A 17818-nucleotide genomic window follows, 5' to 3' on the forward strand; every position below is an offset into this window, starting at 1 on the left:
GCTCTCTGGCAGGTAGCTCCATGCCCTCCTGGGTTTTAAATGCACCTTAGAACACACATGCATCAACACTACAATGAGCGGGTGGAGGGAGGTTTGGAGTCTTCTCTCACCCCCATTCTCTGCGACCTGCTGGAGCGGGGGGGCTAGGAGGAGGAGTTGGCCGTCCGACTGCGGTCTGGAGTGTGGGGCCTCCCTGCTGCTGCGGAGTCGGGGCGGTCTGCCTCCCCCCACCGCAGGGAAAAGGGTAACACCACCTGGGTCTGGGTGCAGTTCCCCCCTCCAGGGGCGGGGGCACCTAGACCCGGTTTGTAGAGTACGCTTGGGGAGTGTGATCGTGTGTACAGCGTCTCTTTATGTCTGTCTCCACGTTGGTTGAGTGTGGAGTGAGTGCATATGAGAGCATGAGGGTGGGAATGGATGTTTGTGTCTGTGTGTGCCTGTATGTCTGTGTCTATATGTCAGGTTGGGTATCAGACGCCACCTCTCTGGGGACATCTCAGGCCCTCCAAGGTTTGGAGGCCTATCTCCCCCTACCACCACTTCCCCTGCCAGTGGCGGACCCCCTCAGACATCGGTGCGTTGGTGGTTCTTTGTGTCCGGGGATGGGCGTCCAGGTACACACCGGCTCACTCCTTGGCGGCCGCTTATCGGGGCTTGGAGCCTGGGGCTCGCTCGGGCCACTTCGGAGGTGGGGTGCCCCCGGCCTCTCGGCCTGGGGCTCGGTCACTCAGGCACGGCTGGCTGCCGGCGGAGCTCACGGGCGCGTCACTGCAACTCCCCCTGGCTTCTGCTCCGCGGCTGCTGAGTGAGCCCTCATCTGGGACTCTCCTCAGCTCTTTCTGGGACAGTGGCGCAGCTGCCCCTCTGTTGGTCTTCCTTGGTCTCTTGTGTTCTGGGGGCCTCTGGATGTCTGGAGTTTTGATCTCCTCCATACCTGCTTCATGCCCTGGAGGACGGGGCTGTGGCCCCCCCACACCCTCTAGCAGATTATTACATGAAGGAACCTTTTAAAAAACAAAAAACAAGCGCGTCCATGCTCACAGGTGTACACACGGGTGATCACACCCACAAACTACACCCTTTTTGGCTCCTACCTCAAAGCACACTGTGTTCTGTTGATCTTATGTGCTGCACAATAATGTTTAATATTTAGTATTTACTGTCATATTCCCATATATCATTGTGATGTTGTTTATTCTGTTACTCTTGTTCTCTTCTGCTTGCTTTCTTTTTTCTTTCTCAGCAGGTGATCCAGGTGATTGATATATGCATTTTTTTTCTCTGCCCGTTCTGTTGGTTTTTGTCTTTTACCCTTCTCCCCCGTCCCTCTTCTCAGCTGTTTCTCTTTCCCTCTTTCTTTCTCCCCTTCTTTCCCCCAGTCAAGTCTGTCTCGTATTCAGTAAGTGAAAATAAAATAAACAATAAAAGGTGAATCAAATGGACCATTACGGCAAGGCTGGGATGGTCAATTTGGTAAAGTAAATCCGTTGGGCATCTTTCTTTGCCTTTAGACAACAATTCTGATGGCAAAAGAGCCAAACGGGACAGGCAAAAAAAAAAAAAAATGATTAGGCTTCAAACTTTCCTTTTTGCTAAAGCATATAGTTAGGGCTGGATCAGGTGACCCTGAATCCTCCCTTAGTTATGCTGCTGGTGGATTCCCATGATGCACTGGGTATTTCTTCTTCACTCACTATGTGTTAACAGACCTCTCTGCATTGAATCATATCTGTTATTAACCCCTGTCTCTCTTCCACAGCATGTCTTTATCCTGTCTTCCTTCTCTCACCCCAACCAATCACAGCAGATGGCCCCGCCCCTCCCTGAGCCTGGTTCTGCCGGAGGTTTCTTCCTGTTAAAAGGGAGTTTTTCCTTCCCACTGTTCGCCAAAGTGCTGCTCATAGGGGGTCATATGATTGTTGGGTTTTTCTCTGTATGTATTCTTGTAGGGTCGACCTTACTATATAAAGTGCCTTGAGGTGACTGTTGCTGTGATTTGGAGCTGTATAAATAAAATTGAATTGAATTGGTATCAGACATAGTGGTGCAATCTAATGATTAATATTTTAATTGATGCTCAGTGCTGCATGTTGCATCCTAAATGTTATGCAGCCATCTGCTGCCAGCTGCCACAGAACTGCAGCATTGTTGTAGATCAATGTCCTAATGCTGTGAATCTAAGACCTGATCATGTTATTGGTTTCAAATGCCTTTGTTTAGACACTTTTTGACCCTGTCCATTGAACGGTCCTAAGATGGCATATCTGAGTGCCACCGCTCCCAAATAACTGAATGGAAACGTGCAGGTAAACAGACACATTAGCTGGAAACCTGTGCTAGGAATCTCATTGCACGAGGACCAATGAATACCTGTGCAGGTGAAACTGCATGTCATTTGCATGTGATGTTTTCAGTTCTCACATATTATTTAAAACAATAACGTCTTTTATGGTTAAATCCTCACTGCAGTTTTGCACAAACTGTAAACACCAAAAATGATTTTAAATTCTCTTAAAATGTAATACTGGGTATTTTATTATTTTTATTTTATTATTATGGCCTTTTTATTATTGTTATGTTCTTTCTTAATATACCTGTACACTTTGTACATGTTCATGTAAAGCTGAGAAACACGAGCATTACAGGTAAATGTTGCTACACTGATTATCTGTATATGACAATAAAACACTTGTCGACTGGACACTACAGTTTAGCACTGTTAATACGAAAGCCTACTTTTAGCATACTTCCGTCGGGCCGGCTTCCCTGTCGCTCAGTCGTAGCCTGTTTTCCATACAACCCCGTTTCATGGCAGAGTTGCACTGTGTCGGTACAGCCACATATTGCCGCAAGTTGTCCAATCAGCAATAGGGTCCACTCGAACGACGAAAAGGAGCGTAGGCGTTCACGGGAGTGCTGCGCGGTCACGTTATTCTGCTGTCACGAGCCTGATCCGAGCCGTACAGTGCAGGCTAACGAATTGGAGCGGACATCAGCTATTCAGGACATAATATTTTCAACCAAATTTAGTGCGCGAATAGAGAGCTCAAGGAAGTCCGACCGCTGGTTGGTATTTGAGACGCTCTATTGAGTTATTCCGATCGACCGGTGATGTGCTCCAGTATTTGAATGATATTGCTAGTCAGCTAGCTAGCTGTTAAGCTAGCTTTACGTTACGTGACTCGAAGTAATTGAACAATATACTCTCGGACAGCATTCTTACTAACACGTCTGAGTGCATTTAGCTTTAAGACATTTATCAGTAGCCGTTTTTATCTTTAGCAAATTTTTGTGGTATGAGTTATACGTAATTTCCAATCCAAGGTAGATGAGGATTGAATGAAATAACGTTAGCTTGCCATAGCCAAGGAAACAAGCCAGCTAACAGGGATAACGTTAACTTATCCCGCTACTTGTTGATAGACTGCCATCCAGCGGATCTAGTAAATGCTACCTGAGTTACCCACCTAAAAGCAGCGACCGAACCTGGTAGGCAGCAGTCAGTCACAAAGTTGCAGACAGGCAAACGGCTACTACTAAACATCAAGTTTGCCATCGTCGACTCCAGTCCGCTGTGAGAGGGTGACCGGCATCAGTGTTTTTCGGAGAAGGCCAGAGTGAGGACAGAAACCTGCAGACATGCCGGCTGTGTCGAAAGGAGATGGAATGCGCGGATTGGCTGTTTTCATTTCGGACATTAGAAACTGTGAGTTACCTTTCTGTATGCTTCTTCATCATATGTGTTGTTATTTCATTGTGTCGTCAAAGTTGACATGGCTAATGTCGTTGCTGGTGATCGTCTCACACGTCATGCAGCGTTGTCATGTGGTAACCTCGACGCAGAAAGCTGTATCTAAAAAATCAGTTTGGTAACGTTTAGTGAAACAATCAATGATTTCTTACGTATTGACAGTAACGTGACGGTGGTGAAGTCACCTGCAGGAACAGAATAAGCGATGTTAGGCTGATCAAACGCTTCCTGTTGTGTAGTTGTACATGTTGGAGAGCTCGGGGACGAAAGTTCATTGAAATTTAGTGTCGTGTCAGGACGCTCCACATGCAGGGAAGGAAGACTGAAGCTCACACGGAAACCAGTGGTTGGTATTTAAAACAACAACAAAAGGAGCAAAGTATAAAAAATAATAATAAACAATACTATTACGTGTAACAAAATGCTACATATATCCAGCAATTGACTTCAAAGTTTTATATAAATGTCTTTTTTTGTCAGTTTCCTAGTAATATTTATTCCAGTAATGACGTGAATACCACTTTTCACTGTTACTGAGTAGTAACAAGAACATAGGAAGTAGTTGCCATCTACTGTTTCCTTTTTGCTGTGATTACACATGCCAGTGCTTGATGTGCTTGTCACTGCACACCTGACAGTTCTTCCAGGCTTACACTGACAGGCAGTAATGGCTACTTCATGGTCGAATGTTTGATACCTCCAGCTTTCACTGTGTTATTCTGCCTTTTGGGCACATTTAAAGAGAAATTCAGCAGAAAATAAAAATGTGGACCAACAACTAGTGTAAATGTTCAAAGTGACGAATATTGCAAACATTTGCAGAGGCGTCTAGATGACTTGTTTTCAAACGTGCTGTATCAGGCAGGCAGACATCTCCAAACACATGTGATTTGTAGCCTTGGGAAATACACTGGATTACATGTTATCAAATACTCATTTGAAATAAATAGTAATAACATGACAGGCTGTATTGGAATGTTATTGACAAAAACCTGTGAGAATGAATTTCAGTCTTGTTATGTCAGCAACACACTTATGTAAATCAGACTGTGCAACTGGTTGTCTTTATATTTCATTTGGAGGTACTGGATGAGGCGTATCTGTGCTAATGGAAGCCTGTTAGAAACAGTTGTCTGCTGCCTGGCCAGTTGGGGAGTGTACCACTTCTTGGGCAGATGGTAGTTAGAAAGCTTTAACTCATCAGCCATGCTGGTTGGTAGCCGTCTATCGCTGTTTGAGCAGGAAGGCGGGCTGCAGGATGACCCATGATTAAATCCCATTCATTTATCATCATCATTGCTTTTCATGGTAAAAATGTCTTTTACTGACAAGCTCTTTGGCTTCTGCTGTTCCAGTGTTGCTTAACATTATAGCTGTTTAAGCAGAAAGTAGATCTGTCTTTAACTGTAGTGTTACTTCTTCAGACTAAACACGAATTAGGTCAGTGATTGGCAAATGCAGGCACATGGTCAGTAGGGCTGAACGATTATGGAAAATAATCTAATTGCGATTTTTTTTGCCCCAATATTGCGATTGCGATGCGATATGCGATTATTTTTTAAGGTCTTTGTCTTCTGTATTATTAAACAAAGACAAGCAATACATCATATAGTATGGCCAATACTATATTACATTAATTTTAAGCTGTTCTTTCCTGGAAGACAGACCTCTGTTATGATGACATGAGGTGATGCATGAATTGATGACTGACATTTTTATTTAACTTCTTCAATCACAACAGTATATTTGAACATACACAATAGTTTATTTTTAGCTTACAAACATCTGAGCATAAAGTGCTGACAAGGAACCCTGGTGTAAACATTAAAATGAAAGTCAGTACAATGTGCAGATTGCAGAAATATACATAAAAAAATCAGTGGCTTTACCACACTCAGTTTTTCGACATCTGTGAACTACTAGACAGTCATTCAATTAAAAAATAATATTAAATAAATAAAACTAATAAATAAAAAATACACACATCTTACTGATCTCTGCAGTCAGTAACATTACACATAAAGTGCAAACATAATAGCAATTGTATAAACACACACACAAACACGCCTTTAAAGTTTAAAGGCGTGAAATTGGACGGTCTAGTTCTGATTAGCGTCACCGCTGTCTCGGTGGAGTTTAATAAACTCGGCCGTCTGCTTCTTGCTATCTAAAATATAACCAGACACTGGTGTAAATTCTCGACTGTCTCATACTTCTGTTTAATAAGTTTTCTGTTTGACGTTTAGTCAGCTGTGTGAAAACCAAGGAGGAACCCACCCGGGGGATTAATAAAGTTTTATTTTATCTAATCTAATAACTTTAATCTCAGCCAAACCGATTTACTCACGAACAAACAAAACACTGAAAAAAGCCCAACAATAACATTTTTAGGTTGTCTAAGTGACTTATATATTACGTTTAACCCGAGCAGCGAAACTCCGCGGTGATCTGAAAATGATGTGCCGGGAGTTGTGCCGTTCTCGGCCGCATCAGTAACCCTCGAGCTCCCGGCTAGCTGTCGAGCTGGTGGGTAGCAGACGCCTCTGAAAACGTCGAAGCACTTTTGCAAATATGGGATATCTTGATAAACCGAGCAGATATTTGATGTTTACACAACTACTTTCTCGCCTGAAAATATGTTAAAAGTTTATTTTGTGACCCAGAAAGATTAGTATGAGTAATTTTAAAACTTAGTAGCGGCCGCCATTGCTGGAAACTGGAGTTTGGCTGGGCCGCGCTATGAATTCTGGGATATGGTAGTAATTTGGACAGCCTTCGGCACGTCGCTGTGACGTAATCGGTCTACAAATGCGGCCTCAGGAGGATGCAGCCCATGAATTTGGACATGTCCAGAGTATAATCGCAGCCTTTGCGGTTAGAAAATTGCACTTGATCATGTCGCGATATTATCGCAAATGCGATATATCGTTCAGCCCTAATGGTCAGGCAGTGGTTTAGGGAGAGCTTGTTGTGGCAGAACATGTGTTTTCAGTATCGTTTGATCATGTTCGGTTAATTATGGCCAAAATCATGATCAGGACGCTGTTGTGTCTGTTCTGTTTGATAGGGCCGAAGCACTTATAGTTCATTTCGATTTTATGAACATGGCACCAATTGAAAACAATAGTTGCTTCATATTGTAAAGTAAAAGTGGCATGGAGATTTTGCCATGAAACAGGAAGTTGTTGTTGTGAAATCTGGTCGTGTAATGTCCCAAGATGGGCCGTAGCCTAAACCCAGCTGAAGCCAGGTATTTGGCAACATTGTGAGGCTTTGTATTTGAGGAAACTCCTCGTGGGGATCTTACTGGATCAATTTTAAAATGGGATATTTTTTTCTGCAGGAACATCCCAAAGCCTTCCAGTTCATCTATGTGAGCTCACAGCAGAGCGAGACTAAAGATTGATACAGAAATGTGTCATCTTCCTTTTGCGATACTTTATCAACACACCATTGTCAAATATCAGTGGTGAGCGAGCCTGAATGTTCATCCAGTATGCAGGCTCTCTAACTGACCTCACTCATCCCAGCCTGTTTGACTTCATGGGGACACTCGTCCAAACAAGAGTTTATTCATTTGCTGGGGTGCAGAACATTGAATAAAGGATGGATAGTGAGAGCAAGTCAGAGTATTATTCTGTTAAACCGACACTAACAAACAGCCTCCAGTATTTATTTCAGTTTTTTAATGCATTTCTTTAATAACATGCTAGCAGGTGCACAGCGGTGCTGTTGGTAACACTGAGAGTCGTTGGCTCCAGTCCAGTCAGCGCTCTTTCAGTTGGACTTTATTTGTTCACTTCAGTTTTACTTATACAGATCGGCAGCCTGGCCCAGGGTCTACCCTGCTTCTCACTCCATGACAGCTGGGACAGGTTCCTGATGGAAACATAGTAGAACAGCAACAACAGGAGTCATCACACAGTTATTTTAACAGTGTGTTGAATGGAGTAAAGTCATTCCTGCTTTCTGTCTTGCAGTTAGAGCTGAGCGATAAAACAATAGAAATCCTGCAGAAACATAGTGGCTTCATAGCTGTAAAAACATGGTCATTATAAAGTCGGTCGAGCTCGTTCCATCCGTGTTTTGACAGAAAACATGAAAGGTCAACAGCAGTTGCACAGGTCGCAGGTCTGATTCATACAGACGACTAACTGCCAACTCCGTTTAGGCCGTAGTGCCCGTCGTGGACCCTCTGTTCCCCTTGGACAATAAGCGGTTCTCAGTTTTACTTTTGTTCTGCTTTGTTTACACTGTAAACTTTGTTGAATTTATGGTGAAGACTCACACAAAGGCTTTCACACTTTCCATTTTTGGGTTTGTTTCCCAACAATTGAAAATTGTTTGTTTTTATACCAAAAACCAGCGATAGAGGCGCTCAGCTGTGAAAGGCTGGATATTGTGGACACCCACCTTTGAGGGGACATTTTAGTGTCACGGTCAGGAGTCAAGTGTTGTTTCAAATCTTGTGAGCATAATAAGATGAGAAAAGTGTTTCCTAGGGGTTTCTTTTTCATACCGTACGTACATCTGCTAGCAGGTGGAGGGCTTTTTGTTTGTTTTTCCCGCTTTAGGCTGCAGTGGCTTCAACACAGACCACATAAGATGTGTGGAAGTTGGGCAATTTAAAAGTAGGAGCCATCAGACAACCAGACAGCCTTTATAGAGGATTACATTGGTTCCCATGTTGTGGGGATAACCTAGACTTGGTCACAAACTAGAGATGGCACGATACCACTTTTTTATGTCCGATACCGATATCATAAATTTGGATATCTGCCGATACCGATATGAATCCGATATAGTGTTTTTTAATCAACAAAACTGTTTTTTAAATATCTTGCTGCATTTTGTATAAGTTCATACTCAAGTTTAAAACAACAACTACACTAAAGCTATTCTGTTATACCTGTATACAAAAAAAATATTTCATAGTTCAGCAATACTGATCAATCTAATAAACTTAAACCTACACCATCCTCCCTATTCTGGTATTTTAAAGAGTACTTAGCATAAATATTAAGCAACCTAACTAATAGGGTTCCAACTCCCAGCAACAACAAAAATAAATAAATAAAAAAATAGGGAACCACCCCTCACGCTCCACCTCATGATGCTTAATCAACGTAATCAACCTTAATTTGATGCAGTGTGAAAAAAAAATGCACAGAAATCAATAATTTTTCAAGAAATATTAAATAGATTCAACAGCTTTCTTCAACAAAATTGCAGACTGCACAGATGGTACCTTCCCAAAGGAAAAAGTACTATAGCTTACTAGGGTATATATATTAGACTTAATAGTCACTATATACAGTAATTGACTTCTATTCATTTTACATCAAATTAAAACTTTGTGTGTCAGATAATTATTTATTAAAAGCTCGACATTTTAAATGAGAATAAGAAAGAAAAGTATGTCTTTGTGCCCCCTTTTCCCTGTTAATGCCCTATCGGCCCCCCTGGCTAAACTTTGCTAGATCCGCCCCTGCACAGTTACCAGCGTCAGCTACGTAGAAAAAGATCCTCGAGTAGAAAGTAATATTAAATACATTCTAACAACAGCTGATCAAGCTTAAACGTGCTGCTGTTGTTCAGCCGCTGGTTTCCTCTTTCTGGTGCAAAGTGGGCCAAAAACAAAGACGGACTCGCGACAGAAAAGCCGATCAGCTGATCATTTAAGCAGTTTCACGATTGAAGTAGCAGCCGGAGAGCGAGAGGCAGTAGCTCGTTAAGCTTAACGTGGGAATGCTTTACAAACATTCAGAGATGGACTTACACACTTGCTTTACTTCTCTCGGGGATAACTTTGTCGGAGATGAAATGCCGGGTTGCTAGCGAAGCTCCAAATGCTATCCAGACCACAGGTCGCGCATGCCACAGCCGCTCTATCACGTGATGCATACTGCTCCGACGTGCTAACGTTCTGAGGTGAGTTACGGCGTGTTGCAAGTTTTGTGAGGTGCTTTCGTGATATTTAATGGATCGGATTACATTTTTTATTTTTCTCCGATATCCGATCCAGTAATTTAGGTCAGTATCGGACCGATACCGATACGTAATATCGGATCGGTCCATCTCTATCACAAACATTGACAGAGTTCTTGCAAGGCTTCAAAAATCCACATCCACCCTCACCAAATCAGGTGGACCCTACACTAATGCATGACCAACCACCTGTTGGAATTCCTTATATGAGGAATTTCTTAATCAGACTGTGTGTATAGTCCCAGCAGGGGACACGTGGCAGCTACAGAGATACAATCTAAGAAACAGAAGCACACAACTCACCTCCGTCTTACCATTAATGTCAGAAATACAAGTCTAGGGCAGGGCTCTAGACCAGCGGCCCCCAACCCCCGGGCCTCGGACCGGTACCGGTCCGTGAGTCGTTTGGCACCGGGCCGCGAGAGTTGAGGCTCAGGTGTGAAATGTGTAGTTTTCAGGGTTATTTTGTTATCGTTTTTATCGTTAACTCTGTTTTCCTGGGTCTTTTCACGTGTGTTATGAATAAACCTTCTTTTTTTAGTTTTATTTTGTTGTATTTATCCGCGACACCTTAAAGGCCGGTCCATGAAAATATTGTCGGGCATAAACCGGTCCGTGGCGCAAAAAAGGTTGGAGACCGCTGCTCTAGACTAACTCTTTGCCACGGTTGCACCGGTGCGCCTAACTTTTTCTCTTAGGCACATCAGCACAAAAGTTAGGTGCACCCAAATTTTTCAACTGCATTGCTTAACACCGCAGTAAGAGTAATATTAAACCATTGTTGGAAACTGGAATTGGCTGCAGTCCTGGGATAGGTGACGAGCCAGGTGACGAAGGCTGTCCCAATTCGAAGGCTTAGTTTTAATATTACTCTTTCTGGGTCACAAAATAAACTTTAAAGATATTTTCAGGCGAGAATGTAGCTGTGTGAACTTCAAATATCTGCTCGGTCCCAGATCTGATGCACACACTGGAACTCTTTCCCATGTTGCTGTCTGTGTTTATTGTGCTGTGGTGTGTTGATATCTGTGCATTCCTGTATTATCCTTCTGTGTTACACATTTCGATGTTTTTTTCCTCGCTACCTGGCCTGACCTGTCTCCCCAATGTGATGTTTGTGTTGTATGTACGGTTGGCAAGGTCTGTCATCTCGGTTGTGGGCAAAAGACCTGCAAGTGACAAATAAAGGCTATCTCATCTCATCTCAAGACGTCGCATATTTGCAAAAGTGCTCGAAGTTTTTGGAGACGTCTGTTACCCACCAGCTCGACGTTTTGTGAGATCTCTCAAAAGTTCATCTTCATTTTTTTCTCCTATGTCCCTTGCAGGGCTCCGTAGTTATCCAAACATTTTGTCAAATAGTTTCAGTCAAAGAAAAATGAAAACGGTCTCACGATTAGCTGTTGCTGGTTTGCGCGATCTTAAAGTTGCCTTCAGTGGCCAGATCTGTCCACCTCTGAATGCTGATGCTACACGAGTGTCTTTGTGTTTTTAACCTTATCAGGTAAGAGCAAGGAGGCTGAGATCAAACGGATTAATAAAGAGCTGGCCAACATCCGCTCCAAGTTCAAAGGGGACAAGGCTTTGGATGGCTACAGCAAGAAGAAGTATGTCTGCAAGCTGCTCTTTATCTTTCTGCTTGGCCATGACATTGACTTTGGACACATGGAGGCCGTCAACCTGCTGAGCTCCAACAAGTACACAGAGAAACAGATTGTAAGTCTTTCACAGCGTTGTAGTCTTGTTCTTTAAATGCATGTCAGTGTGTGAGATGCATGCAAGTGTTGCACTACTGTGTGTGTGTGTGTGTGTGTGTGTGTGTGTGTGTGTGTGTGTGTGGTATAAAAGCCCTTTGAGTGCTACGTAGCAGTATAAAAGTGCTGTATGAACATGGGCTGCATTTCCACTTTTCACGTGTCCACTAAACACTGTGACCAAGCGTTCACAGCTGGCCCACTTCTGCTCCAGTGTACAGGAGGGACTCAAACACCCGATCCCTGACCCGTTGAGGCTCACCAGATATAAGACGTGAGAGTGTTGACAGCATCATTTCCCTGTTTTATTGAATAAAAACAGAATTAGATTATTTGTGACATAGCTAACGTGGTAGTCCTTTACTTCACGTCACTACCAGCTGTGATTCGTCACCGCCGCACGCTTTTCCAGGGTGTTTTTATTTATACTTACATTTTAGGAAAAAACATGAAGCCCTGTGTGGATTCATGTATTCTTTGAAATGCTGTTTGAAAAAACTGAAGTAAATGTTTGCAGAACAAATCCTTCTGCTGCTGAGACCTTTTCATTTCCTGACTGTGGGGTGTGGAGAGTTTCCTCAGGAACAGGAAATGTTTAGTTAGCAGAATAAGGATGATTCAGGATCCATGTGGTTTGAGAAGTGACGGCTGCGACTGACTCAACACGACCGCTAATAAGCTCCAGACCTTCACCCTGATCCGAGCTGGGAACTTTGATTTCTACCAAGTTTACAAACAAGTGTGTAAACCTGTAGCACTTCCTGTGGTTTGTTTCACACAGTGTTGCAGCGTACACCTGGGCTCGGATCACGTTCACACAATAAACAAACGGCTCTGGAGTTCCTTTGGAGCCGTACTGAGACCAGCTTCAAAGGGTCTCGGTGCAGGTGTTCAACTGCAGGTGTGAGAGCACACGTAGCTAGGGATGGGTATCGTTTAGGTTTTATCCGATACCGGTGCCAAACCGGTACTTTTGAAATGGTGCCGGTGCTTAAACGGTGCTCAAACCGGTGCTTAAAGAATGAAGAACACAAACTTTGTCCAAAAACCTCTCATGTTCAGCTGTTTTTTTTGTAAAAAGATAACAATGTTAGCCTTTTCTGCAGCTATGGGGCATATATGGCATCACTCTTGGCTGGAAGCAGTGCTTAAACAATGGAAAAAACACAAACTTTGTCCTAAACCTCTCATGTTTAGCTGTTTCCCACTTTTTCTTTGGTCATTTTAGCCTTTTTGGCCAGGGTGAAGGGAGCATCTGCCATCAAACAAGAAGACAGCCGCATGTAGCTATGATGATGTTTGCTAGTTCACCTTACATGCATTAATGTAATAACGTGGTTAGCCTACTCAACGTAAATTACACACGAACAACATTAAGCTACTCACGCAGAGAAGAACGGCTGCTGCTGCATCATCATCCTCATCATTTCTGCTACACTGGCAGGGCGAGGGGCCAGGACTCTATTCTTCGGGTTTTTGGGGGATGTTGCTCCGGGTCCAATAACAGGCACCACACCCGCAGTAGATGCGCTCGGTGTGAGGTCTCGCAGCAAGCTATCAAATACGGCGCATTTCTCGGCTTTTAAAAAAACCGCTATGCGTCGCCAGGTGTTTCATCGGATTCGAGGTGTTACCTCCTTTGACAGCATCACAGTATCACCTTAAAGCACTTGTTGCTGCTGAGTTTGCATCTTTTGCTGTGAAGTACAGCCAGACTTTTGACCGCTTCGCCTTGGGCATTTTTAATCTGTAGCTCTGCTCTAACAGAACGTACGTACCTGGCCCCGCCTACTATCCTCGGAAACGTAAAATGATTGGCTAGAATCCAAAGTGTATCACAGCTCAGGAAAAAAAAGCAGCGAAATGTGCGCTGCTTTTCGGTCTGGTTACTACCGTTTATGTCAGAACACCGGTACCCATCCCTACACGTAGCACACATGCAGTGACTGCTGTTGCTGAGTGGGATCAGCTTTCCTAATGAATTTTGGGATGAACCATTTTTACATAGTTTTAAGATCTGATCTATGAAGCCTTAATCCAGGTGTTTCTATTAAAAGAGAGACCTCTGTAGACCCAGTACAGCAGATACTGAGTGTATAACGGGCGTCAGCTGGTCATTTGTGTCACAGCTCGTTAGTTTCACATGACACCTGATACTCTCGCTGTGTCCCAAAATGTCGGCCGCGTCCTCCTGAGGCCGCATTTGTAGGCCGATTACGTCACAGCCAGGTGATGAAGGCTGTCCCAGTTCGTCGACTCCTTCAAATGCGGCCGACAAATCCGTCCTTCATTTCCCCGAATTTGAAGGATGGGTCGGGTGTGTCCTTCGTGGCCCACCATTCCAGTTTCCAACAATGGCGGCAGCTAGTTAGTTTTAATATTACTGTTATTAATCTTTCTGGGTCACAAAATAAACGTTTAACATATTTTCAGGCGAGAATGAATCTGTGTAAACCTCAAATATCTGCTCGGTTTATCAAAACATCGCATATTTGCAAAAGTGCGCCGACGTTTTCGGAGACGTCTGTTACCCACCAGCTCGACAGCTGACCGGGAGGTCGAGGGTCACTGAAGCCGCTAAGAACAACGAACTCCCAGCTTCATCGTTTTCAGACCCACCGCCGTCTTTCGCTGCTCAGGTTAAACATGATATATGAGTCACTCAGATAACTTAAAAATGTTATTGTTTGGCTTTTTTCGGTGTTTGATTGGTTCCTGAGTAAATCAGTTTGGCTGAGATTTAAAGTTATTAGGTAAAATAAAACTTTATTAACCCATCGGGTGGTTTTCACACCGCTGAATAAACGTCAAACAGAAAACTGATTAAACAGAAGTGTGAGACAGTCGAGAGTTTACTCCAGTGTCCTGTTATATTTTAGACAGCAAGGAGCAGATGGCCGAGTTTATTAAACTCCACCGAGACCGCGGTGACGCTGATCTGAAGGCTAGACCGTCTAATTTCACAGCCTCGCACTTCCGGCCTTCTCGGTCTTCGGAGGACCCGGCCCACGTAGACCGCAAAGGCCGGGTCCTCCGAAGGATGCGGCTTAGGTTTTGGGACACAGCTCCTGTTAACCTGTGAGTGTGCTAACATCATAACACAACGTGGGTGACACAGCAGCTGGTGTAAACTGCTTAGTCCACAAAATCGTGACACATGCAGAGCACACGCTGTGGGACGCTGTGTTTGAAAGCCACTCACTGTTACTGTCGATGTGGATTTGTCCAGGGCTACCTGTTCATCTCAGTGCTGGTGAATAGCAATAGTGAGCTAATCCGTCTGATCAACAACGCCATCAAGAACGACCTGTCCAGCCGCAACCCCACCTTCATGTGCCTGGCGCTTCACTGTATTGCGAACGTGGGAAGCCGTGAGATGGCCGAAGCCTTTGCCAGTGAGATCCCTCGGATACTGGTTGCAGGGTAAGTGTTTTTGATGCTTCACTGTTGTTGGGTTGTTTTTGTACTTATTTTAGATTAACTCCTGTTAACTGTGATACTGTGAATGTGATGCAACGCAGTGATACGATGGACAGTGTGAAACAGTCAGCGGCCCTTTGTCTGCTGCGGCTCTATAAGACTTCTCCCGACTTGGTGCTGATGGGTGAATGGACGTCCCGTGTAGTGCACTTACTCAACGACCAACACATGGTAAGAGCACAGAGGTCATTCAGCAGCAGGACCCTTCATGCTGTGGAGGACTTAGCATCGCGTGGGCCGCTTGTTCTGCTCAGTGTTCCTTCCTGTCGACAGTGACTTATGGTAAATGGTAAATGGCCTGTATTTATATAGCGCTTTACTAGTCCCTAAGGACCCCAAAGCGCTTTACATATCCAGTCATCCACCCATTCACACACACATTCACACACTGGTGATGGCAGCTACATTGTAGCCACAGCCACCCTGGGGCGCACTGACAGAGGCGAGGCTGCCGGACACTGGCGCCACCGGGCCCTCTGACCACCACCAGTAGGCAACGGGTGAAGTGTCTTGCCCAAGGACACAACGACCGAGACTGTCCGAGCCGGGGCTCGAACCAGCAACCTTCCGATTACAAGGCAAACTCCCAACTCTTGAGCCACGATCGCCCCTTATCATTAGAGCATTAGAACTCAGTAAATACTCTAAGAAGGATAATATCCTAGGTCATGTAAATCCTAACCTTTCAGCCCAGCTGAGCACCTGTGGACGTGTCATTGGTTCATTTCAGTTTTATTTACATTATGCTAAATCACAAAAACAGCACTTTATATTGTGAGTCCCTACAGTGATGTAGAGAAACCCCTCCAACGATCAGACATCCCCCTGTGGGAGAGCACTTGGTGACGGAGGGAAGGAAAAACTCTTTGAATAGGAGGAAAGGTCCGGTATAACCAAGCTTAGTGAGGGGCGGGGCCATCTGCTGTGACTGGTGGTTACATGAGGAGGCCAAAGACGCGCTGTGGAAGAGAGCCAGAGATGAATACGAACTAACCAATCCGAGCATGGAGTGGTTCCCAGAGCTTAAAGGCTTTCAAACATGTTGAGCGCCATCTTGTGCCAGTGCTGAGCGTGACTTCATCGGGTTGGCTGGTTGATGGTAACATACACTTAGATTTGTTTATGTTAGCTAACTAGTGACAGAACCATAACTCGGTGGGATATAAGGAAACCAAAATCAGTCTAAGCGATCACTTTTATAGTAACCCAAGCACAGCCAAACAGCTGCTGGTGTTTGGGGAGGTCTTACTCCATCACCCCATCACACACACAAACCTACTTTCCCTGCAGACGTGCTGATGGCATTTGCTAAGAATCATAGTTCTGTTTGTGGTGTGATGTTCTTGGAAAAAGAAAGATTGTTCTGTTCATGAGATGGAGCTGATCGCAGCAGCCGATTGTGCCGCTCGTACATCTGGCCACACCAGGAAAAATCTGTTCCTGACTCCATCCTGTCACCTGACCAGGCTCTCCTCCACACTCTTCTCATTCATAAAGAGCTTCACTAAAACGAACATCACAGCTGTTTCAGTGCCGCTAGCCAAACAACACAAAAAGGCTCCTTAAGGAACCGAGTGGACGGTACATCCTTGTACATCCCCTGTAGTTTTCCTTCTGGCCAGTTTATTCCCCTCACCCGACCGACAGGGTGGATGTCTGTCCCTGCCTGAGCCTGGCTCTGCCGGAGGGTTCTGTCTGTCAAAAGGGAGTTTGTCCTTCCCACTATCGCCAAGTGCCTTTTCACAGGGCGATCGTTGGGTTTCCTTCTGATATTGTAGCTTTTTTATCTTCTGATATGAACTCTGTTGAGGCAGCTGTTGTTCAGACTTGGTACAATATAAATTGAACTGGGTTAGTGACTCAGCATAAGTCTGTATAGGCGCCAAAGCAGCGGTGGTATTTGTTTTTACCGGAACGTTTTAACTGTAGAATAATGAGAACAATGACTGAATGAACCCTGTAACACTTCAGAGTCCTGCACTTTGTTTTCACATGATTAAATTTTCTGCCTGCATTTGTCTGTTTTTCAATGAGCCACTGAAACATGTTGTGATGTACCAGTTGTCTCCGCTGTGATGAATCGGTGCGGTTACTCATTTTCTCTTTGTGGGTGGGGTTAGGGTGTAGTGACAGCAGCCATCTCCCTCATCACCTGCCTGAGCCAGAAGAATCCAGACGAGTTTAAGACGTGCGTTTCCCTCGCCGTCTCCCGCCTCAGCAGGGTGAGTGTCAGAAACAATTGTATGTAAAATGTTCATGTTTGTAACTCTCACTGTTGATGCTGCTCATTAGTCTCGGTGTTAGCTCAGGATTCCCAGATGTACCGAGTCAGTCACGTGTTGAAGCTGAACCTGCAGGGTTGGACCCGCTGACTGGCCGTTACATTTAAGCCGCTTCTTCTTTCTACTCGCAAAGAAACAAGGCAGCCTCCCAGATAAATACACAGACAGACTATGGCCTCCTGCACAGTAAATCCACATGGATATCTGGGATATTTAATACACAGCGTTTGGTGAATAAGAGGGGTGAAAAACACACACTGGTTTTTTATCCTTCATTTATTCCTGTTTGTTGTTCAAATATGCCGTGTACACTTCTCCATCAGTAGTAGCAGAAAGGCACCCTCCACCTGCAGAGCTGAATGAACCAGCAGCTTCTCGATGGTGTTGCACAGCAGATCCAAATCAACAGTGCTGCATTCATAAATCAGTTAGGAGAAGATCCCAACTCGTGGTTAGTTTGTCACGAGTTAACACAGAGAGGCAGACAACCACTCACACCGCACATTCGCACCAATTTACAATCACCACTTAACCCAGAGCTTCCCAAAGTGTGGGGCGCGCCC

The 17818-nt window shown here is 44.5% G+C and overlaps 1 protein-coding gene across 3 annotated transcripts in view; it reads left to right on the plus strand.

Moving 5' to 3' along the window:
• Positions 1–2792: 2792 nt before the first annotated feature.
• ap2a1 (adaptor related protein complex 2 subunit alpha 1) overlaps positions 2793–17818 on the plus strand; it is a 38748-nt gene continuing 23722 nt past the window's right edge. Inside the window, exons 1-6 of one of the 3 annotated variants that reach the window (XM_082530458.1) lie at positions 2793–3066; positions 3424–3706; positions 11244–11455; positions 14723–14916; positions 15015–15144; positions 17094–17195. In XM_082530458.1, coding sequence (XP_082386584.1) covers positions 3640–3706; positions 11244–11455; positions 14723–14916; positions 15015–15144; positions 17094–17195 — 705 coding nt within the window. In that variant the 5' untranslated portion in view covers positions 2793–3066; positions 3424–3639. Of the gene's footprint in view, positions 3707–11243; positions 11456–14722; positions 14917–15014; positions 15145–17093; positions 17196–17818 lie in introns of all 3 variants that reach the window. The other 2 variants (XM_082530459.1, XM_082530460.1) reach the window with 2 other exon arrangements.

Source organism: Aulonocara stuartgranti, assembly GCF_965226115.1.
Source record: "Aulonocara stuartgranti genome assembly, chromosome: 4".
Classification (NCBI taxonomy): Eukaryota; Metazoa; Chordata; class Actinopteri; order Cichliformes; family Cichlidae; genus Aulonocara; species Aulonocara stuartgranti.